The sequence below is a fragment of the Panthera pardus genome, unplaced genomic scaffold (assembly GCF_024362965.1).
Source record: "Panthera pardus isolate Hobbes unplaced genomic scaffold, ASM2436296v1 HiC_scaffold_16, whole genome shotgun sequence".
NCBI lineage: Eukaryota > Metazoa > Chordata > Mammalia > Carnivora > Felidae > Panthera > Panthera pardus.
The window spans coordinates 121,540,130-121,562,595 of NW_026526721.1; the positions used below are offsets into that span (position 1 = coordinate 121,540,130).

Sequence of the window (22,466 nt, forward strand, 5' to 3'; positions counted from 1 at the left end):
GGTAATATTTTTAGTATAGTTTTTTAAGAGAGAAAAGAGCCCATAAAAACCTGAAACCCAATAAATAATAAGACATGGACTTAGTACATGGGATACAGAGAGCTAGATTTGCATTTTCATTCTGAATGTGAACTCTACAGTATTCTATCATGGAAGAAGAAAGTCTAAGACAAAAGGACCGCAGAGAAAAATGACTAATGTATTATGGCCTTTTTGGTTTCTTTAATAGGCAATGAAACAATTCTACCTGTTTAGCTTGTCCTAGAATCCAAAAAATACGGTTAGTTCTAGAGTTCTAGGTATTCTTCTCACTGCTGGTTCCTTTAGTTTGGTTTTTGCCTTTTGAAACTTGGTACAAAAGCTGCTTCCCAATGACCTCCACATGGTGCAAACTGCCCATCTTTTTGGATGGTTACAGATGTCTGTTCTTTACACCCTAGTGCTTTATCCTTACCACCTTGACTTCTCTTCAGCATCTTCTGTCATTAAGCTTGAAACAAGAAAGACTGCCACAATTCTGCTTAACTTAAAAAAATTATTTTTACCTGGAAGGGGCCACCCCCACTAAATTGGGGCCTAATCCTCTGAACAAGGAACGAGGCCCCTCTTTTTCCAAGATCACCCTGAAAGAGAAAAATGTTATTTAGAAAGGAAATGTCTTTCAAAGTCTAGTACTTTATCTGTATAGCAAACTTAGACTTTTAAACCCATATGTTTCTACTATGATGTTGTGCTTTTCTGGTCAGTTTTTCTTACTTGTGAACATCTGTTTTTCCTGACACAGCACAGACTGATAAATGATAGTAAAAAGAACTCCAATCAGATTCTTTCCTAAAACTTTTAAAGACTACAGTATAATTTCTACATTTATTTTCATATGATCATGCTACTATGATCTTTGATATCCTCCATTTTACCATCTTTACCAGCAAATTCAATTCCCAATGAGAAATGCAGCTCCCCATCTAGTATTTGGGGTCCTTTCTTGGTATCAGACAATTCTCTCAGTACTGCAACATTATCTCATACAACCATTCCTGTGAAATGCTGTCAAAATTTGTCACCCTAACCTCCTTTAGGGTACTAAAATGGTTAGCCTGTTACCACTTCTCTCTCTATTCATTTAACATTTACTATATTGAATACTTACTGTATAAAAACTGAGCAGAGTAAGTAGATAGAAAGAAGGTAAGGCACCTGCCACTGAGAAATTTGATAACCAGTTGTGGAAAAAAGAATTATACTGAAACCATTCAACAGACTATATTAATAAGCAAATGCTATACAAGCTAGATTAATATGCCCAGCAGGGAAAGGAAGAGGAAGGCTTTCTGAGGGTGAGGTATTAAGTTTTGAAAGTGAGAAGAAACAAAGAGAATAGCTATTTTAACTTATTTTAACTTAGAGTTAATAGGCTAGGGCAGTGGTTCTCAACCACCTATACACAGAAGAATAATTGCTTAAAAGGCAGTTGAGCATAATGGTTCAATAAGGGCCTGAATTATGGGGCCAGACTTCTTAATATGAAGCCCAGTTTTGGTAAATGACCAGTTATAAGAACATAAAGTAATGTCTTTTATCTTTATTTACAGCAGCAGTAAACAGAGAAAAACAGTACTCTTTTTTTTGGGTTACTGTGAGGAATAAGTAAATTAATATATAAAGTGCTTAAAAGAGCACCTGGCTCCCAGTAAGCACTTGATAAATCTTAATATTGATTACTGATGGAGTGTTTTTTAAAATGCCAATTTCGGGGCGCCTGGGTGGCTTGGTCGGTTGAGTGTCCGACTTCGGCTCAGGTCATGATCTCATGGTCCGTGGGTTCGAGCCCCGCATCGGGCTCTGTGCTGACAGCTCAGAGCCTGGAGCCTGTTTCAGATTCTGTGTCTCCCTTTCTCTCTGCTCCTCCCCTGTTCATGCTCTGTCTCTCTCTGTCTCAAAAATAAATAAACGTTAAAAAAAAAAATTTTGAAAAAAAAATAAAATGCCAATTTCAGCATGGGTGTTATACATAAGTGCTGAATCACTAAACTTTATTCCTGAAATCATTATTACACAATATGTTAACTAACTTGAAATTAAAAAAAAAAAACAAACTAAAAAAACCACCCACAAAACCCCCCAAAACACACAAATTGCTCTGATCTCACCCTCCAAGTATTCTGATTCAATAGGTATAGGACAATGCTCAGTAATTTGCATTTTACCATGCCTTCAGACGACTGACACAGGTGATACGGAACCCCTTTTGATAAAACTAGATTAGACAGAAGCAGAGTTAAAAATAACAAATTATAGAGCACATTTTAAAGATTAAATGCTTGTTAGCCCTTTCTGTATCATAAATCCCCTTGAGAAATTAAGGAAGGTAGTAAATGTTCTTTTAAAAAAATACACATTTGCTAACACTCACAATTTTGCAAACAATTTCATGTAATTTACTGAGCTCTTGAAGTTCATCCATGAGCTACCTAGGAAACTAAGGGAGCCCAGCAGGGGATCCCTAAAGTTGCTGGTTAAGAAGCAATGAAACACTTCACTCATTAGGATGGTTTTAATAAAAAAAGACAGTAAAACAATGCAGAAATTGAAAATCTCACTCACTGGTGGTGGGAATGTAAAATGATACAGCCACTCTGGAAAACTGTGTGACAGTTCCTCAAAATGTGAAACATAAAGTCATCATATGACCCACCAATTCCACTCCTAGTATATCCCCCCAAAATAAAAATGTGTATGTCTATAATAGCTCTATTCATAATACCCCCAAAGTGGATACAACCTAATGTCTATCAACTAATGAGTAGATAAAGCAAATGTATAGTGACAGAAAGTAGGTTAGGAGTTGCCTAGGGATAGAGGATAAGGGGAGAGAAGAGAGGGAAAATGAGAAGTGACTGCTAACAAGATAAGGCTTTCTTTTGGTGATGAATGATGAAAACGTTCCAAATTTAGAAGGTGATGATAGTTGCACAACTCTGTCAATATATTAAAAATGAATTTTACACTTTACATGGGTGAATTTTATGGTATGTGAATTATTCCTCAAATAAAGATGTTAGGGAAAAAAAAGCAGCCATGAATCAGACTGACTGGGACAGAGCCTGAACAGGGAAACAATGGGAATGAGAGTGAAGAGATGTTAAGGCAGAGAATGCAGACTTGGAAGTCACCTCAACACTGAGGATAGGTGAAACATGTTAAATTAGCTCTTATAAGAGGGCCTGAAAAACAGAAATTAAAATGAGGCAGAGAGGGATTCCTAATGCTGAGGAAAATCAGAGAAAGCAAAACCACTGAAAAAGACAAAAAATACAGTACTGTTACGAAAGTCAAAGGAAGAAGTTTAGGAGAGATAACCAATGGTAATAAAGGCAAAATCATGATATTTAAATAACCTATTATTAGTAGATAAAATATTCTATTTTTAATCAAGATATTACTAATCAGGATTGATAATACTATTACTCATCAGATATTTGTAACTTTCATTAATTGGTAGCAATTTTATTCTACCTATCCACGTACTTAGAGAAGTTTAAAAAGAAAAGACTGATGAAATCTTTCGGTAACCACGGTAAACACACAGTATGAGTTTATTTGCTACCACAAAATAAACACTACTGAACTAAGCTCAAACAGATCATGTCCCAAGTGACCTGATAAGGCAGATACGAGTTACATACCTAAGTCTGAACACGTAAAACCTAATTTCAGTAGTTTTGAAATTTCAAATCTAATTTGCAACATAATGAAGTATGGTAAAATGTAAAAACAAATCTTTTTCAAACCACCAAAAAATTTCAAGCAAACAGTGAATGGTCTGTTAAAATCAGTAGAATTCTGCTTTAAATCTCAGTTATGTTTAGGTTATATAAAAATCACAGACTGCCATTAATTGGATATACTTACTTGTGTCAGTATGTCAGTACTTGGAAAATTAAAAGCACATACACAAAGAGTTAGCATTTAACACTATCACATTTCAAAGATAAATAAATAATCCAAAATAGAATACCTATAATAGCTTTAGAAAATAAATCCAGGATAAATGTAGAAAAATATTCCAAATACACATGATTTGGAAATAATATTACATCTTATATTATCCAACTAACTATTCTTCTCCATTAGGGATGATCATTTCTGATGAATATAATTGAGTAACTCTGTTATTAAGTTTGTAAAAAACCTTTTTAAATGTGGCAGAATATAAATGAACAAAACACACAGGCATCACTAAGGTAAACAGACTAAAAAAAAACAGATTCACGAATACTGTGCTCTCACTTTAGGCAATGGAGAGGTCCAGGAGACACTACTCGGTTGACACTGGCTCCAGCCATGGTGTTCAACTGAACTTCAGAGATGTAAAGCGTCACAGAAGATGATTGCAGCCGTGTTTTTACAACTTCCAGTGGACATGTCAGAATAGCTCCTACTGTACCACCACATCTGGGAAAAAATGAAAAGAACAAATCTACTTAGTATACACATTTAGACTGTAAAATGAGTGGGCAACTGGGGGCTTCATCAAGGCACTAAAATGTACAATTTTTTATTTTAGAAGATTAAACTATTTTAATGCTTCATTTATTTGACTGCATATAAACACCATTAGTAGCTAAAAAGAACTGAGTTAGGGGCACTTGGGTGGCTCAGTCAGGTAAGTGTCCGACTCCTGATTTTGGCTCAGGTCATGACCTTATGGTTCCTAAGTTCAAGCCTCTCATGGATAGAACCCCACATGGGGCTCTGCACTGACAGTGCGTAGCCTGCTTGGGATTCTTTCTCCATCCCTCTGCCCTTGTCCTACTCATGCGCATGTGCGTGCTCTCTCTCAAAAATAAACTTAAAAAAAAAAGAAAAAAAAGAAAAAGAACCAAACTTAATATTTACCTAGCAAAAATAATTAAAGAAGACTCCCAATGGTGGATATTGTTACTAAAATTTACTGGTAAGTCACATCATAGTTTGAAATACTTTTCTAAGGGTTTCTTTGGTGCTCCTTGCCCAAATATTACTCGTGGCTCTGTTGAAACCTAGATCACTATTTGAGTATTATCTTCTCTCTCAAACTCCTATCCTATCTTTCAAAACTTCGGAGAAATTGTCTTCAGAGCAATAAAAATTAACCATTGATGGTTAATCATACATTTCCTATTTTAAATATTCAAATATTCAGAAGTGTCTTATCTACAAAAAAAATTACATGTGAATCTCAAAATCAGTAATATCAGGCCCACATGTAGAAATCTGTACCAGGTAGGCAGGCTTACCTATAAGAATCTAATTTAAACATAAAAACTGGATAAATAATAAAGCTCTTAACAAATGACATCATTTAAACTTTTTAAAGGAATTTGAGATAGGCTGAATAATTATTCTTTTTAAATGGAAGAGTGGGACATAATTAAAGCATTAATAAGTACTTAGTGAAACCCTGAGAATTGCTTTTAACCAGATGAAAATCACTCAGGAGAGCTCTTACCACAGTCAAAGAGAAAAGCAGACCAAATCAGAGGTAACCTGGACCTCCAAAATGGGCATTAAAGGAAGAAAAAGAAAAGCAGCCCACCACAGAAATACACTAAACAATTCTACCTCTAGAATTAAATATATATATGTATCTCTATATATATTTATTTTCATATATATTTTTTTTCATGGTGATTTTAATTCACATTTCCCTGATAAATGACTCTGAAAAGCCTTTGTATGTTTATTTACATCCATATATATATATATATATATATATATATATACACACACACACTCATACATACATATATATAACACATAATAAAAAACAGAGGCATGGCAATAATATCACTACAAATAAAATTTAAGAAAATATGGTATTTTATATTGATGTAATAGTACATGCCATCAAGGAAATAAAACCAGAACAAATTTTATGAGCTAAAAGTGAAAAATATAACAACTTAAAAATTTGAGAACATCCATATGTAAAATAAAACTGGACTCTTATCTCATACTATATTTAAAAAATTAACTCAGAATGAATCATAGACCTAGATGTAAAACATCGAACTGTAAAGCTTCCAGAAGAAAACATTTGGAGAAAAATTCTTTTCACTTTGGGCTAGGCACAGGTTTCTTTAGATAACAACAAAAAAGCATAAATCATAAAAGAAAAAAATTGATAAGGGCACCTGGGTGGCTCAGTTGGTTAAGTGGCTGACTTCGGCTCAGGTCATGATCTTATAGTTTGTGGGTTCAAGCCCTGCATCTGGCTCTGTGCTGTGCTGACAGCTCAGAGCCTAGAGCATGCTTTGGATTCTGTATCTCCCCCCCTCTCTCTGCCCCTCCCCCACTCCTGCTCTGTGTCTCTCTCTCTCAAAATAAACATTAAAAAAAATTTTTTTAGAAGAAAAAAATTGATAAACTGGACTTTACCAAAATTAAAAATTCCCACTCTTTTAAAGAAACTGTTAAGAAAATGAACAGACAAGGGATGACTGGGTGGCTCAGTCAGTTAATAAGCATCTGCCTCTTGATTTTGACTCAGGTCATGATCTCACGGTTCGTGAACTTGCGGGTTTGTGAGTTTAAGCCCTATGTCAGGCTCTGCTGGCAGGGCAGAGCCTGCTTGGGATTCTGTTTCCCTCTCTTTCTTTGTCCCTCCCCCACTTGCTCTTGCTCTCTCTCAAAAATTAAGTACATAAACATTGAAAAAATGAAAAGATAAGCAACAGTCTTTTGCAAATATTTTGCAAAAGTATTTGCAAAACACGTATCTGATAAAGTGCTTATATCCAGAAACATAACTCAATGATAAAAACAACTCAAAAGACTGGAAAAGACGCTTCACCAGATCGATGCAAATAAACATACAAAGGTTTTTCAAAATCATTTATCAGGGAAATGCAAATTAGAATCACAATGAGATACAATAGACATATAACAGATGTAGATCTATTTATTAATGGCTAAATTACTAAAGGCTGGCCCTGCACTGTCAGTGTGCAGCCCAACGTAGGGCTCAATCTCACGAACCATGGGATCATGACCTGAGCGGAAATCAAGAGTCAGATGCTTACCCAACTGACCAGCCAGAAGCCCCACAGTAGCTGTACTCTTAATAACCCCAAACTGGAAAAAACCAGTATGTCTATCAACTGAAGACGGATAAACAAGTTATGGCGTATCAGTATAATGAATTATTACTATCTTGCAATAAAAAGCACCAACATGGATCAATCTCAAAAGCATTATGCTAACTTTAAAAAGTCAGGGACAAAAGGCTTTTATTTTTTGACATTTCTTTTTTATAACTTTTTGGAAAAAGCAAAACTAGAAGAATAGAAACGAGATCAGTGATTACCAAGAGGTAGTGGAGGAGAGAAGAACCGACTGCAAAGGGCACAGAGGAATTCTTGGGATAAAAAAAGGTTCTATAGCTTGATTATAGTAGTTACAGTACCTTATACATTTGCTAAAACTCATTGAATTATGCAATTAACAAAGGGTGAGTTTTATTATATATACCTTGATAAATCTGATGAAAAAACTGAATATGTGAAAACTAGTAAAAAAAAAAAAAATGTTAAGTATATGAACTACCTGCAATTGAATACAATTACATTATGTCAAAATCTTAATCATAATAAACTTAATGTCTCCTAAAAATTCCACTTATAGCTTTAAATAGGAAATTAAAAAAATTAAACCCCCAAAAAGAAAAGATCAAAACCATAATTATAGTGTCAGAAATTAACACATCAACTAGATAAATAGTAGGGCTGTAAGAGATTTGAAACAAAATTAACTAGCTCAAGGGAGACTCTATTCTCAATAAACAAGGAACAGATATTATTTTTAAACAGCTATGAAACAGGCTTAAAACCTCATTACAGTTGACTCGTAAAATACCATGGGGGTTAGGGGCACCAACCCCTCCCCCCCACCCCATGCAGTCAAAAATCCACACATAACTTTTGACTCCCTCAAAACTTAACTACTAATAGCCTACTGTTGACTGGAAGACTTACCACTAGCATAAACAGTTGATTAATACATACTTTGTGTATGTGTTATATACTGTATTCTTACAATAAAACTAAAGAAAATGTTATTAAGAAAATCATAAGAAAAATACATTTGCAGTACTGTACTGTAGTTATCCCAAAAAAATCTGCCTGTAAGTGGACCCTGTGCAGTTCACATCAATGTTGGTCAAAGGTCAACTTAAAAATTTTTTTTAATGTTTATTTATTTTTCAGAGTGACAGAGAGAGAGACAGACAGACAAAGCATGACTGGGGGAGGGGCAGAGAGAGAGGGACACACAGAATCCGAAGAAGGCTCCAGGCTCTGAGCCGGCCGCACAGAGCCCAACGAGGGGCTCGAACTCACAAACTGTGAGGTCATGACCTGAGCTGAAGTTGAACACTCAACCAACTGAGCCACCCAGGCGCCCCAAAGGTCACCTTTATGTAAAAGACCAGAAGCAAAATCTTAAACAGAAGCCACAAGTTTGTTTCTGTTCATTGGTGAGGGCTAAGTGGCAAGAAATGTGAATCATCACAGTACATGCTGAAGTATATGCTGCAGAACTGAAGACAACCTGTGCAGTAAAACACCGTATTCACACTACAATAGTGGTTTACTTAGAGTAGATCATAGCTGTTTTTAACGTGAAGTTACCTGGATTTTTTCTTTTTAACTACTTAGTATATTTACTTTGTAAATTTATTGAACATAAAAATGAAATAGGCCCCAAATTTTAATAATCATGCATATTTGGTTTTATATTCTGTAAAACATAAAATGTATTCTTGGGTTTCAGAATGAACATGAATTACTTCTATAATTAAAATAAATAAATATAGGGGTGCCTGGCTGGCTCAGTCGGTGGAGTGTGCGACTCTTGATCTCGAGGTTATGGGTTCAAGCCCCACATTGAGTGTAAAGATTACTTAAAAATAAAGTATTTTTTAAAAATTAAAATAAATAAAAACAAAAAGCCAAGGTAGCACATAGGCCATGATTCTTACCCTACTCCTGATTCCAAGAAAATAAACCTATTATACACACAAAAATCAATCTACTGGGGGAAAACAGTCTTCTTGTAAAAATGATATATGATATAACCCATGTATAGTATTTCATGACATGGCACATAGAAAATACTAAAAAAATATTACCTACTGAAGTTATCAGCATCTATTACTGATAGTAATACCTAAAATTCTGTAACAGAAACTATTACAAATACTTTAAGGTCAGACCACAGACAAGATATATATATACTGTAATTCCTAAAAACATAATTCAACAAGTAATGAGGATCTAAATTGTACAGAGCTAGGGAGTGATGTAAGTAGGTGTTCACACAAGCACTCAGGTTGTCCTGAAGCAGTTTTACGTTACAAAATGCAACAGGTATGCAAGCACAGGGGTGACACTCCAGTATCTCTCATGCTGTTTTTATCTTAAAGTCATTTAAAATTATTATCCAAGCTGAAATCATTAAAATCGATGCAGAAAAAAACTCTTGGAGTCAATATACACTTAAAATCTCTACTTAACGAGGGGCGCCTGGGTGGCTCATTAGGTTTGGCGTTTGGCTTTAGCTCAGGTCATGATCTCGCCGTTCACGAGTTCAAGCCCAGCATTGGGCTCTGTGATCACTCGGAGCTTCTGATTCTGTGTCTCCCCCCCCCCCCCCGCCCCACCCCCACTCACACTCTGTCTCTCTCTCTCTTTCAAAAATAAATAAACATTAAAAAAAACTAAAAAAAACAAAATCTCTACTTATGACAACAGGGATTAACTAGAGACTATTTCTTCTCCACGTCAAAAACCTCAACTGTCTAAAGAAATATGCCACAAAGACAGAGAACCAGGGGAGAAATGAACAAGACCTAAGATTTCAAGCAATGAAGCAAGTAAGAAGGGGTAACTGACTTAACAAAGAGGAAGAAAGGCTTAAAGAAGGAAATACCAAAGGAAAGCAGCAGTTTTACCCTGCAGAATCTCAGAGGCCTAAAGATTAAGGGCATGAAGTATTCAAGATGGAAGTAAGGCAAAGAACTGAAAATAGAAGGGCTGGCTGATAGGCTATATAGTGAAGTTGGGATACCGTAGTGGGATCTACCCCTCCCACTCACCACCATGTTACCAGTAAAACTATGCTCCCAGGCAGAAGCTTAAATCTCTAAAGAACATGAATTTAGGAATCTCTGAGGTCAGGGTGCCTGGGTGGCTCAGTCAGTTAAGCAACCAACTCTTGGTTTTGGCTCAGGTCATGATTGCTAGGTTCATGGGCTGGAGCCCCAGGTTGAACTCACGATGACAGTGTGGATCCTGTTTGAGATTCTCTCTTTCCCTCTCTCATTGCCCCTTCCCTGCTCATAGTCTCTCTCTCTCAAAATAAATAAATAAACTTAAAAAAAAAAGCTTAAAAGAATCTCTGGTCAGGTTTCACAGGTAGAATCAATAGATATTTAAAAACCTCACACCAAGTTGCACTACTACAATCTTTTAAAATATTGGGAACAAAGGGGTGCCTGGGTGGCTCAGTTGGTTAAGCGTCAGACTTCAGCTCAGGTCAAGACCTCACGATCTGAGTTCAAGGTCTGCGTTGGGCTCCGTGCTGACAGCTTGGACCCTGCTTGAGATGCTCTCTCTCTCTGCCCCTCCCCTGCTTGCTAAGTCTCTCAAAATAAGATAAATAAATAAACTTTAAAAAATAAAATAAAATGCTGGGAACAAAGATATTATCAACTTCCACGAAGAATAAAAGGTAACATTAAAAAAAAAAAAAAGAATAGAATTCCCAACAACTGCAGATTACTTATTCTAGAATTCTGTACCAAACCTGTCAAGCAGAAAGAATAAATACACTCGCATACAAAGAAATATTTAAGAATTTTCCTACCTTGTACCTTTTCTTACATAGCTACTGAAGAATGTGTTCTGCGAGTTAAGGGCTTAATCTAAAAAAGAGGAGGGAATATACCTAAAAACAATACAAGGTTCTACGTCAAATTATATCTCAATAAAATGGGGGCTGGGGAACTGAATTTAGGAACAGAATGAATAACACAGGAGAGGGAGAAAGGAAATCCCAAGAAATGTCAGGATTAGAAAATAACCAGTCCAGAAAGGATTTGGGTAACAAAGTTCAGAGGGATGAAGAACTTCAGGAAAAAAAGACTGACAGATGAATATATTTGATGATATAAAACTAAATATTCAAGTACCCATATTACTAAGCATTTTAATTTTTTTGTTAAAAAAATTTTTTACCATTTATTCATTTTTGAGAGAGAGAGTCAGAACACAAGCGGGGATGAGGCGGAGAGGGAGGGAGACACAGAATACAACGCAGGCTCCAGGCTCTGAACTATCAGCACACAGCCCGATGCAAAGTTCAAACCCACAAACCATAAGATCATGACCTGAGCCGAAATAGGACATTTAACCCCACCCAGGTGCCCCACTAAGCATTTTTAAATGTGCAGCGATTATTAACTCCAAGGGAGGAAAAATGAAGTTATTCAAGAAAGAAAAGGTCAATAACTGAGCCCTACTATCACCAATATTTATAGTGTCACAATAAGGTAAACACTGCCCATTGATTTAACCAAAAAACTGTGATGTAACTATCTACTGAGAATAGAAAGATAGGGGAATTAGAGAATGGTATAACTAAATCCTCATCTACCAGAACAGAAAGTATGAAGAAAATTCCACATAGCTAAGACATATACTAGGTTCCCACTAGGAAGGAAATGTGGAGAGAGGGGAGATGGGGAATGCTGATTAATAAAAATCTTAAAGGAGCTTAAAAAAACACGATATGCATACATTTATTTTTAAAATAATTTTAATCAAAACTCTAGCAGTATTTGTTTTTTTGGAACAGCAGGGGTTTTTAACTGGAGCATATGGTTGAAGTGTCTGGGACCCACTCACTGGACCCCATGAAAAAATGATGTGTATGGTATGCAAGTGTCTTGGACTCAGTACCCTAAAATAAATCTGGAATCTTGGGGCAGCTGGGTGGCTCAGTTAGGTGGCCGACTTCGGCTCAGGTCACATCTCACAGCTGGTGGTTGAGTTCAAGCCCCACATCAGGCTCTGTGCTGACAGCTCAGAGCCTGGAGCTGCTTCAGATTCTGTGTCTCCCCTTTCTCTGTGCCCCTCCCCTGCTCATGCTCTCTCTCACGCTCTCAAAAATAAATAATAAAAACATTACAACATTTTTTTAAAATAAATAAATAAATCAGGAATCTTGACCACTTCTCGTCATGTCCATCCTGGTCCAAGCCACTGGCTTCTGCTCTAACTCTAATTAGAGTTTACTACATGAACCATGCTCTTGCCTCAGGATCTCTGTTCTTGCTGTTTCATCTTCACATTTTTGCCTCAAATATGAGAATGGGTTACTACCTCACCTCATCTTTGCTTGGTTGTCACTTCTCAGTGATGTCCTGTCTGATCACCATATAAAAAATCCCCTACAATGGGGGTGCCTGGGTGGCTCAGCCGGTTGAGCATCAAACTTCAGCTCAGGTCATAATCTCACAGTTCGGTTCATGAGTTTGGGCCCTACACTGGGCTCTCTGTGGCCAGTGCAGAACCTGCCTGGGATTCTTTCTCCCTCTCTCTCTCTCTGCTCCTCCCCTGCTTGCACTCTCTCTCTCAAACCCCTACACTGACTCTTTATCCAACTTCCCTGCACTACTCTTTTCTACAGCCCATATTGTCACTTAACATATTTTATTTACTTTATCTTCTGCTGTGCTCCCTGATGCTACAATGTAAGCATCAGGAAATCAGCAATTTATATCCAATACTAATAACCCCAACATCTCTGTTAAGGCCTGTGACATAGCAAGCACTCATGCTGAATGAGTGAATGAACATTGTAGCATTTGATAACTCAGGATTTAACAGGTAGGAGACAGTGTATTTGGCCCAACTTCCTTATTCTGCAGATGAGGAAACAAAAATCCTCCAAGGGAAAATTAGTTGCTCTACGTTCACAGTCAATTAAAGAACAAACCAAATCTCCTGATTCTTAGTTCAGCTCTTTTCCTTTCAAATCTCTAACTTAAATCCAGAAGGAGTATTTTACATCAAGATGCAGTATATCCCCATGCACATTTTGCAGAATTTTTATCTTTTTTTAAAAATGTTGGTTATAAACCAAATTGATTTCATAATCCACTAATGGGTTGCTATAAATTTGAAGCATGCTGTTCTATATTAAGTTAGATGCAATTTAACCAGGAAGGATATAAGGAGAAGAATCTGTTCTTCTGTATTGTTATTATTACACATCTTAAGTGCTTGGGGGTAGAGGTATTTTTTATGCACTGGTCAATTTACTGCAAGATTAAAGCAGCATGCTAACTTAATAGCTGGAAGGCAGGGACAATACATGCATATTCAGCTTCACAACTTAAATGTGTGAGTACAACTAAAATATATTAAATATATACTGTCTCATTTATCAATTTGTAAGATTTGGATAGCACATTTTATTATGTCAACCAAGTTATAAAACAATTAATGGAAAAGACTAGAAATTATTTTTAAAATATTTAAAATATTCTATATAAAAATATTAAAAATAAAATATTCTATATTAAAATTGGTTTATTCTAGGGGCGCCTGGGTGGCTCAGTCGGTTAAGCGTCCGACTTCGGCTCAGGTCACGATCTCAGTCTGGGCTCTGGGCTGATTGGCTCAGAGCCTGGAGCCTGCTTCCGATTCTGTGTCTCCCTCTCTCTCTGCCCCTCCCCCATTCATGCTCTGTCTCTCTCTGTCTCAAAAATAAATAAAAACGTTAAAAAAAAAAATTGGTGTATTCTAGTCTCCCAAAAAGAAAGTTTCTTAGCAATGAATACTGATTTACGTATTTTTTTACCATTTATAATGAGCAAACTCCTCATGAACATTAATTTGTACAGCCAATATAATGCTTTAAAATTTTAGCAAGATAGGGTCTCCTGGGTGTCTCAGTAAGCATCCGACTCTCGATTTTGACTCAGGTCCTGATCTCACAGTTCCTGAGTTCAAGCCCTGCAGCCCCACATGGGGCTCTGCACGGACAATGCAAAGCCTCTTTAGCATTATCTCTTCTCTGTCCCTCTCTCCTGCTCATGTGTGTGCACTCTCTCTCAAAATAAACATTTAAAAACTAAATAAAGAAAAAAACTTGCAAAATAGAAATGTATAATGTAGTGAGGCTGCGATGACTCCAAGATCAAGAAGGCCATGCATAAGATCTTGCCGTCTGCAACATGGATGAACGTGGAAGGCATTATACTAGGGAAATAAGCCAGCACAGAAAGAAAAAAACTGCATGATCTCATTTATATGTAAAATCTAAAAAAAGTCAAACAACATAGAAGTCAAAAACCATAGAAGGGTAGTTAACAAAGGCAAGAGGTGTGAGAAATAGGAAGGTATTAGTCAAACAGTACAAAATTGCAGTTATGTAGGATGAGTAAGTCTAAAGTTCTAATGTACAACATAATGATTAAAATACTACTGTACTGAATATTGGAAATTTGCTAAGAGATTTCAGATGGTCTCACATACAAAAAATGGCAACTGCATCAGATGTGATGTTATCATTTCACTACGTATACTTACATCAAATCATCATGTTGTGGTGTATACCTTAAATATACACAATTAAAAAAAAAAGACCATGTGAAGAAGCTCCTCTGTATGAGATATTAAAGGCTAACAATCATCAGTTGGAAGAGTGTGTAAGGCATACAGAGGCTTTCTGACATCCAGCTATCTTCAAGTCTCTCTGGTTCTGCATTCCAAACTTCCTCTCTCACACTTCCCCTGACCATTCCCACTTCAAGTGCCTTAAAGCAGGCTTTCACTTTCTTTTTGCCTTCTAACTGGTCCTGAGTCCCTCTGATCCAGTGATGTGACCTATGAGTTAAGATCAGTTGCAAGGTATCACCAATGTGATTTGCTACTACTAGTAATAAAGTACTAAATTGGATGCTTTACTGTTAAAAGACAAAGTTACAATTCAAAGCCGCTTGCTCACTGGCTTTAAGTGCTTTGATTAGCAAGCAAAGAACAGCCAAGTTTGACAGCTGAACAGCATACAAGTTCATTATTCTATAACATCAAAAAAATCTAGAAAGGAGTTTCCAAGATTTATTCCTTCTATTTGAGACAATCTCTCTCAAAGAACAAAATAAAAAAGCAAAGTGCCTCTTGGTGCACACGCGTAGCTGACATAATAACAGACAATAAATAGTTTTATTAAAGAATTTAAAAATATATATCATACTGCTTGTATCTTCACATACATATAGTGTTATTAAAAGTACAGCTCAGGGGCTCCTGGGTGGCTCAGTCAGTTAAGCATCCAACTTGGGCTCAGGTCATGATCTCACCGTTCATGAGTTTGAGCCCCACATCTGGCTCTGTGCTGACAGCTCAGAGCCTGGAGCCGGCTTCAGACTGTGTCTTCCTCTCTCTCTGACCCTCCCCTGCTCATGTCTATCTATCTGTCTCTCAAAAATAAATATACATTAAAAAAAATTAAGAAGTACAGCTTAAATAAATCTTATCTACATCCTTTTTTGCAGGTTAACACGAGTTGCTTCTGTAACTTCCCTGACCTAACCAATGACCTTATAAATTCTGAAGATTAACTCTGGCAAATACAAAATAGGACCAAAGGGTGTCCTAAAGATAAACCAGGTCCAGCACCGGTCCAGACCCAAGGTCCAGCACTGGTCTGTTGCAAATGTTTCTGATTTAATAACATAGCTACTAGGCTATTTGAAATCTCTCTGAAATCCTAATAAACACATACTTGAACATAATTATAATTATCAGGGAAATGATGCAAAGGCCATATACTCAATTTTTGCCTAAGATTAAATGCCACTATGAAAGGTTATTTAGTTGTTAAAATATGTTGAGTTTTTAGAACTTAATCTAAATGATCCCTGTGTGTAAAGCTCATAAAAAGATCTCTCTCCTTTTCTTCAGCTTATTACTATTAAAGTAAAAAAACCCAAAAAACAAAAAACAAAAACTTTCCTAATTCCTAATTAATGTAATTCTATCAGGATAAAAATAATGAAATCTAGTTTTCTATGAAGAATGTCCTGAAAACAATTGCCTAAGTAAGCAACTTTCATATATAAAAAAATTCAACATCTCCAATTGAGAACGTTACTGGCACAACCCAATGTGTACTTCCACAATGCTTAACATACAGACTTCCAGAATATTCTATAAAATTGACTTCATATAACAGAGAGATAGAAGGATCTGTTAGACATTATTTAGCTCTCATTTTACATGAATGGAAAGCTGTTTGACCTTGGGTAAATCAATACACCTCAGTATTTTTCCACATTTTTAAGGGGATGAGCCAGATGATCTTTACCATCCTTCCTAGTTCTAATGTTTCTCTGAAAACGATACACCAAGGGGAAAAAAAAAAGATAAACCAGATTTTATGGCAGCAAATTATGCAACCACATATAAATGTAAAGTCAAGAGATACAAAGGAAGGGAATTTACAAGGCTGATCACCTATGTTGTATCAGGCCCTACATCCCAGTACCTTTTAATGCTCCAAATAACCTGCAAATGCTAGGTTCTTTGTGGAGGAGAGGCTCCTAAATCTATTGTTTAGATGCTGCAAACACTCTCCATTTCTGCTTTTAGGGAAAAATCTAACAAGGAGGGCCTTTACATGTATTCATAACAAAAAAATGACCGATGATCTTAATCCAAATAGGGAAGTCAGTGCAATCAAGCTAACACTTCAAGTTACCGTGCCCCACTTTTAACAAAACTTAATACAGGAATCTTGAACGTAGAGTAGTAGAAATGTTAGGACCTAGGAAGGGCCTTAGAGATCATATAGTACACCTCTCTCACCTTACAAATGAAGCAATTAAAATAATGGACATTATTAAAATAACATAATGGGAAAAAGGTTTTGTCCATTTTTCACTCAAAATAGCAGTGCAGTCTCCTAACTTTCAGGTATTACCTGTGATAGAATTACGCAAGGAAGCCCAATTGTTTGCATAACAAGATACCTTTACAAGAACACCTACCTACATGATTAATGGTTTTTTAAAAAAATGATTTAATTTGCTAAGATTTAGTTAACGTATCAGAAAGATGGATCATTGGTAAAAGTCTCAGAAATGTGGAAAATACATCGCCTAAGCTTGGCCTCACAGATCACAAGAAAAACACTTTTTTATGCCACAACAGTGACTGGCCCATGGCTGGTGCACAGTGAGTTTGTTGATTGAATACGCCAACCAAAGTAAAGTACTGCCATCATTGGCAATAAAGTCTTAAAGTGGTCGATTTTAAAACAAACTGTACGCTTTAAGGGGATGAGACTTTATACAGTCATATAGACAGAAAAGAGCCTCAGCATAATTCACCAAAGCCGTTTTTGGAGTAACATGATCCCACAGACAAGTAACTCTTAAACTTAAAAAATTCTAGCATTCCCCAAATAACTTGGAACCAAGGAATAAACCTAAAAAAGAGACTAAACTGGCTCAACAAAGTATCTGTAGCATGTAGGCTGGCAATCAGGGAACTGAGACTTTAGGCTGAGTCCTAATCTTGTACACACAGTAACTATGGCCAAAGCATCTGACCTCTCCCTACCCCCGACTTTCTCCTTTCAGCAGACGAAAAGCAGCGGGTACGCAAGAGGGTTGGTTTTCACAAAAAGAATCTGACCCCAAAGGCACTGACGCTTTGCACCGCATCTCGCAACCTGGAGAAACCCGGGCAGAAAATTTTCCGAGAGCGAGAAACCTACAGCTCCAGCGGGCGAGCGAACACCAAAGCCTCCCCGCCGGTGCCGGAAGCCCCCCAAAGACCCACCCCCGCGGAGTGGGCCGGGAAAACAGCTATCCGAGGTCCGAGGTGCTGCGTGAGCGACGTGAGGAGGCCTCGCAGCACGCGCGGCACGGGGGGAGGGAGGAGGCGGCCCCGGCGCCCATTTTGTCCTCGGCCTCGGCACCTCCGCCCAGTACCCCCAGGCCTAGGAACGTCCGTGAGGCCTGCAGCCACGTTCCTCTCCGCGGCCCCGCATCTCGGACACTGGATAGGCCGCGACGCGTGGCCCTGGCCCGCGTAGTCCCCCAGCCCCGCCCGCCGCTCCTCGGGCTCGCGCTCCAGCCTCGCCCCGGCTCCGCGGGCCTAAGGCCTCACGCCCCGCCCCGGCTTCAGCCCCCAACCCTCCCCGTCCGACCTCGGCCTCCTTAGCACCCCCGGCTCAAGCCCCCTCACCCCTCCCCGCCCGGGTCTCACCCTCTCGGCCCCGCGGGTTGGAGCCCCCTCACCCGTGTCGCCCGCGTGTCAGGCCACGGCCTTCAGTCCAGCACCCTCAGCCCCAGCCCGCACGCCCAGTGTGGACCGTACCCCCCGGCAAACAGATGCACCAGCGTGTCCCTCTGGCTCATTCTCTCTTCCGCATGTCCTCCGGGCGCTGAGGCGGGACGCGGATCCAGGCACCCGCGAAGGCCGGCAGCTTCAGTCCCGGACTAAAGCTGCACAGTGCCCCAGGGACGGCGCAGGGCCAGCTAGCGGAGACGCGGCTGCAGAAGGCAACCGGCGCGGCCCTCCCCGCGGCGCTGCAGCCGCGCCGCCTCCCGCTCCAGCTGGGCGCTCTCGACCAGAGCCGGAGAGCGGCGCGGCAGCGGCGGCGGCGGCAGCGGCGGGGTGAGGCTGCGCGCGGGGGCTCTGATATTCTGATGACCCCCGACATAAACAGAAGCTCCCATTGGTCCGCGCTTCGTGACGTCATGAGGCCGGCATGCCGGTTTCACGTGATCGCCAAGGTTTCTTTCTTTTTTTTTTTTTTTCAATGAAGGGCCTCGAGGCGGGGCGGAGAGCGTGTCCCTAGGGTAGTAGGTCACCGTGCTTTTGCACCTAATCCGGGGGCTAGGAGGCTCCACCAGGTGCCTCCTGGGCCCGCCAGCGGGCGGGCTGATGGGACCCCACGCTCCGGCCCGGAGCAGGTGAGAAACTGCCTGGATTCCCGGTTCGCCAGCGTGCCCGTCTCTGACTTTTTTCTTTTAAGACTATTTCTTTCTTAAATAGCAGTTTTAGGTTTACAACACAATTGACAGGGAAGTACAGAGATTTTCCATTCACCCCTTGATTCACTTTTTGAATATGGGATTTATGGCATTTCCGCTTCCTGATATCTACCTCAGACAGTGCATGGGAAAGGCTTTTACGGTTGGTACAGTGTTTACAAATAATGCTTGTAACAGAAACTTGGGATCTGTGAGGAAGGGAAAAATAAGTTATGGAACATTCTTAGTGTGGAATATGCAGTTGTGATAAGGAGTAAGAGAGATCCATATGAAAAAAAAATTCCAAGGCATAGTAGTTTAACAGGCAAATAGAATTTAAAAACCAAGGTTTATTTTAGAAAGAATAAAGAAAACTATCATTTACTTATATATATGTAAATGTAAATATATAGGTAAATATATATACGTATATCAAAGACTTAGAGAAAGAAAATGTGTTCTTTCTTCAGAACACAGTAATTAAATATTTTAATTTTTGTTAATTATTTCTAAGGTGCACAAAGGTACAGAAAATAATATAACACAAAATCTGTACTCATCACCACATTGTACAAATGTTATTTTCCACCCCTTTGTTTGGAAACTTCCATTCTACATGCAAGGCCCTCACTACCCTTTCCCAGCCATGTAGGATTAACCAGGGCCCATCTTTCCTTCCATGGCCACTTGCTTCATGAAGTCCCCCCTGATTGCCTCAGCTTTCTATGCTCTTTATGTGTTCCTAAATTACTACAAAATGTGCAGACTGCATGTCACTGGTAAATGTCACACTTAATACTCATCTATAAAATGGGCATAAGAGTGTCCTACCTTACGAGGGAGTTGTGAGGACTAAATACATTAAAATATGTAAAACATCTACAGTAGTGCTATATAAGCACTATCTGTAAAACTTAGTATTATTTTATTGTCTTTTATTCTTAATAATGGAAATGGCAGGCAGAGCCTGGCTGGCTGAGTTGGTAGAGCATGTAACTTTTTTTTTTTTTAGAAGATATTCAAGACACTAAACTTTATTTTATTTTTTTGTAAAGTTTATTTATTTATTTTTACTAATCTTTGCACCCAACATGGGGCTCCAGCTCACAACCCTGAGATCAAGAATCACATGCTCTTCTGACTGAGCCACCAGGTTCTGTGTGTATGTAACTCTTGATCTCTGGGTGGTAAATTCAAGCCCCACATTGGGCATAGAGATGACTTGAAAAAATAAAAAAGCTTAAAAAAAAAAGGCAGCTGATATTTCTTACGCACTTACTAATATGCCATGCTCTGATTTAAGCACTTTACAGCATTCTCTTATTAAATTCACCCAACTCCCCTGTGGTAAGCAATATATCACCCCAATTTCTCATGAAGAGCCGGAAGTGTAGAATAATTAAGTAGTTTACCCAAGATTATCCAGTTAATTCAGAAGGAACTTGGATTTGAATCCAGCAAGATCTGTCCGATTCCATATCTTCACTTGGTAAAGTAATCACTACCCATCAGAGGGGGGGACATTTTGGAAAAAACAACCTAGAAAAGTAGAAATAAAAATTGCCACCCAGCTATACTTATCCAAAACTGTTTCAGTAACATTTGGGGACCATTTCTTTCTTTATAGCAGTTTTTTTTTTTTTTAAGTTTGTTTGTTTGTTTGTTTGTTTGTTTAGAGAGTGCACTCACTGCCAGAGCACTGTGGGGCTGTGTTTTCAGCACAGACCCTGTTGTGAGGCTTGAGCTTACGAACCTCAAACCTCGAGATGTTGACCTGAGCCAAAATCAAGAGTAGGATGATGCTTAACTGACTGAGCCACTGAGGCACCCCTACAGCAGTTTTACTGGGGTATAATTTACAATGCCATAAACTTCACCTATGTAAAGTATATAATTTAGTGGTTTTTAGTATATTTTCCTAGTCATACAACCATCACCGCTATCTAATTCTAGAACATTTTCCTCACCCAAAAGGAAACCCTACACTTGTTAGCAGTCACTTTCATTCTCCTCTCCCTTATCCTGCAGCAACCACTAATCTACTTTCCATCTTTCTGGATTTACCTAATCCGCACTTTTCATATAAATAGAATCATACAATATGTGGCCTTTTGTGTCTGGTTTCTTTCACTGAGCATAATGTTTTCAAGGTTCATTCGTGTTGTAGCACGTATCAGTATTTAATTCCTTTTTACAACTGAACAGTATTCCTTTGTATGGATATAACGCATTTTGTTTATCCATTCTCAACTGATCAGCTCTTTGGACTATTTCCCCTTTTTGGCTATCACGAATAATGCTGCCATGAACATTTGTGTACAAGGTTTAGCACGGACATACATTTTTAATTCTCTCAGTAATACACTTGGGAGTGGAATTGCTGGATCTTAGGATAACCCTATGTTTAAACCCTTGAATACCTTCCGCTATTTTCCAAAGTGACTGCACCATTTTAGATGTATTTCTTTTAAGACAATAGCTCTAGCTGCCTGTTTTTGACATAGTGAATGTCAATTACATTTAATGAATCTTGTATAACTGGTGAGGAGGGAGCCAGAACTCTTATGTGTAACAGTTATTTCCTTTATGGGCAATAACAGTTCATATGTGATCCTTTGCTTTTGAACTTCCTTCAGATGCCATCGTGGAAGGAGACTCTGACCCCTGCGCCTTAAGGCTGGTACGACATTGGCACCGCCCACTTGCGTGTGGTTGCAGAGGTCCTCATTCTTGTGGGGATCCGGAGTTGAGTTGCCTGTCATGCTTGAAGTTTCACAGCACTGCCATCTGCCTGCTCCTGTTGACAAGAGCACGCCTTCAAGCGATTCCTTCAAGACCAGCGCAGAGAGGTTTCTTGAGCTTCCAGGTGCTTTTCCAGGAGAATGTTAAGGCAGGGTGAGTGGGGCTAAGATCACGTTTCATCTCCCCCAACCTCCCTATTCCTTCCCAGGGGACTTCTGGGAGTTGTAGTTTTTAATTGAATCTAGAAAGAGAAACTGATGGGGAAGGGGTGGCCTCAACAGGATACTTATCTCAAAACGAACAAATAAATTTACTGTAGAGAGCACTGCTACTCTATTTCCTGATTGGTACTGACCTCGAATTTTAATTACTAATGGGCTAAAGAGAAGTTCTCAGTAGCAATTTGTGGGAGAGTGGAGGAGCATGGATGAAACACCGATGCCAGCCTCCCCTGCCCCCCACACACTTAGATTTTATTGGTCTTGTAGGTACAGCCAATTTGTATGAGTTTCAAACCTTGGATTGACAACGTTAGTTTTATTTTATTTTTTTTAAGTTTTGTTTATTTAAGTAATCTCTACACCCCACCTGGGTCTCAAACTCAGGACCCCAAGATCAAGAGTCATATGTT

General features: G+C 38.7%; 1 protein-coding gene and 1 long non-coding RNA gene across 2 annotated transcripts in view; one reads left to right on the forward strand and one right to left on the reverse strand.

Moving 5' to 3' along the window:
• SLC25A36 (solute carrier family 25 member 36) overlaps window positions 1-18,695 on the reverse strand; it is a 39,962-nt gene extending 21,267 nt beyond the window's left edge. Inside the window, exons 1-3 of the mRNA XM_019438049.2 lie at window positions 18,435-18,695; window positions 4,291-4,455; window positions 546-623 (exon numbers count right to left, since the gene is read on the reverse strand). Coding sequence (XP_019293594.1) covers window positions 546-623; window positions 4,291-4,455; window positions 18,435-18,475 — 284 coding nt within the window. The 5' untranslated portion in view covers window positions 18,476-18,695. The remainder of the gene's footprint in view (window positions 1-545; window positions 624-4,290; window positions 4,456-18,434) is intronic.
• Window positions 18,696-18,718: 23 nt separating this feature from the next.
• LOC128777314 (uncharacterized) lies at window positions 18,719-22,160 on the forward strand. The gene is made up of 2 exons (XR_008422570.1): window positions 18,719-18,853; window positions 21,730-22,160. It is a non-coding gene; the product is annotated as an uncharacterized LOC128777314 (long non-coding RNA).
• The last annotated feature ends 306 nt before the right edge of the window (window positions 22,161-22,466 follow it).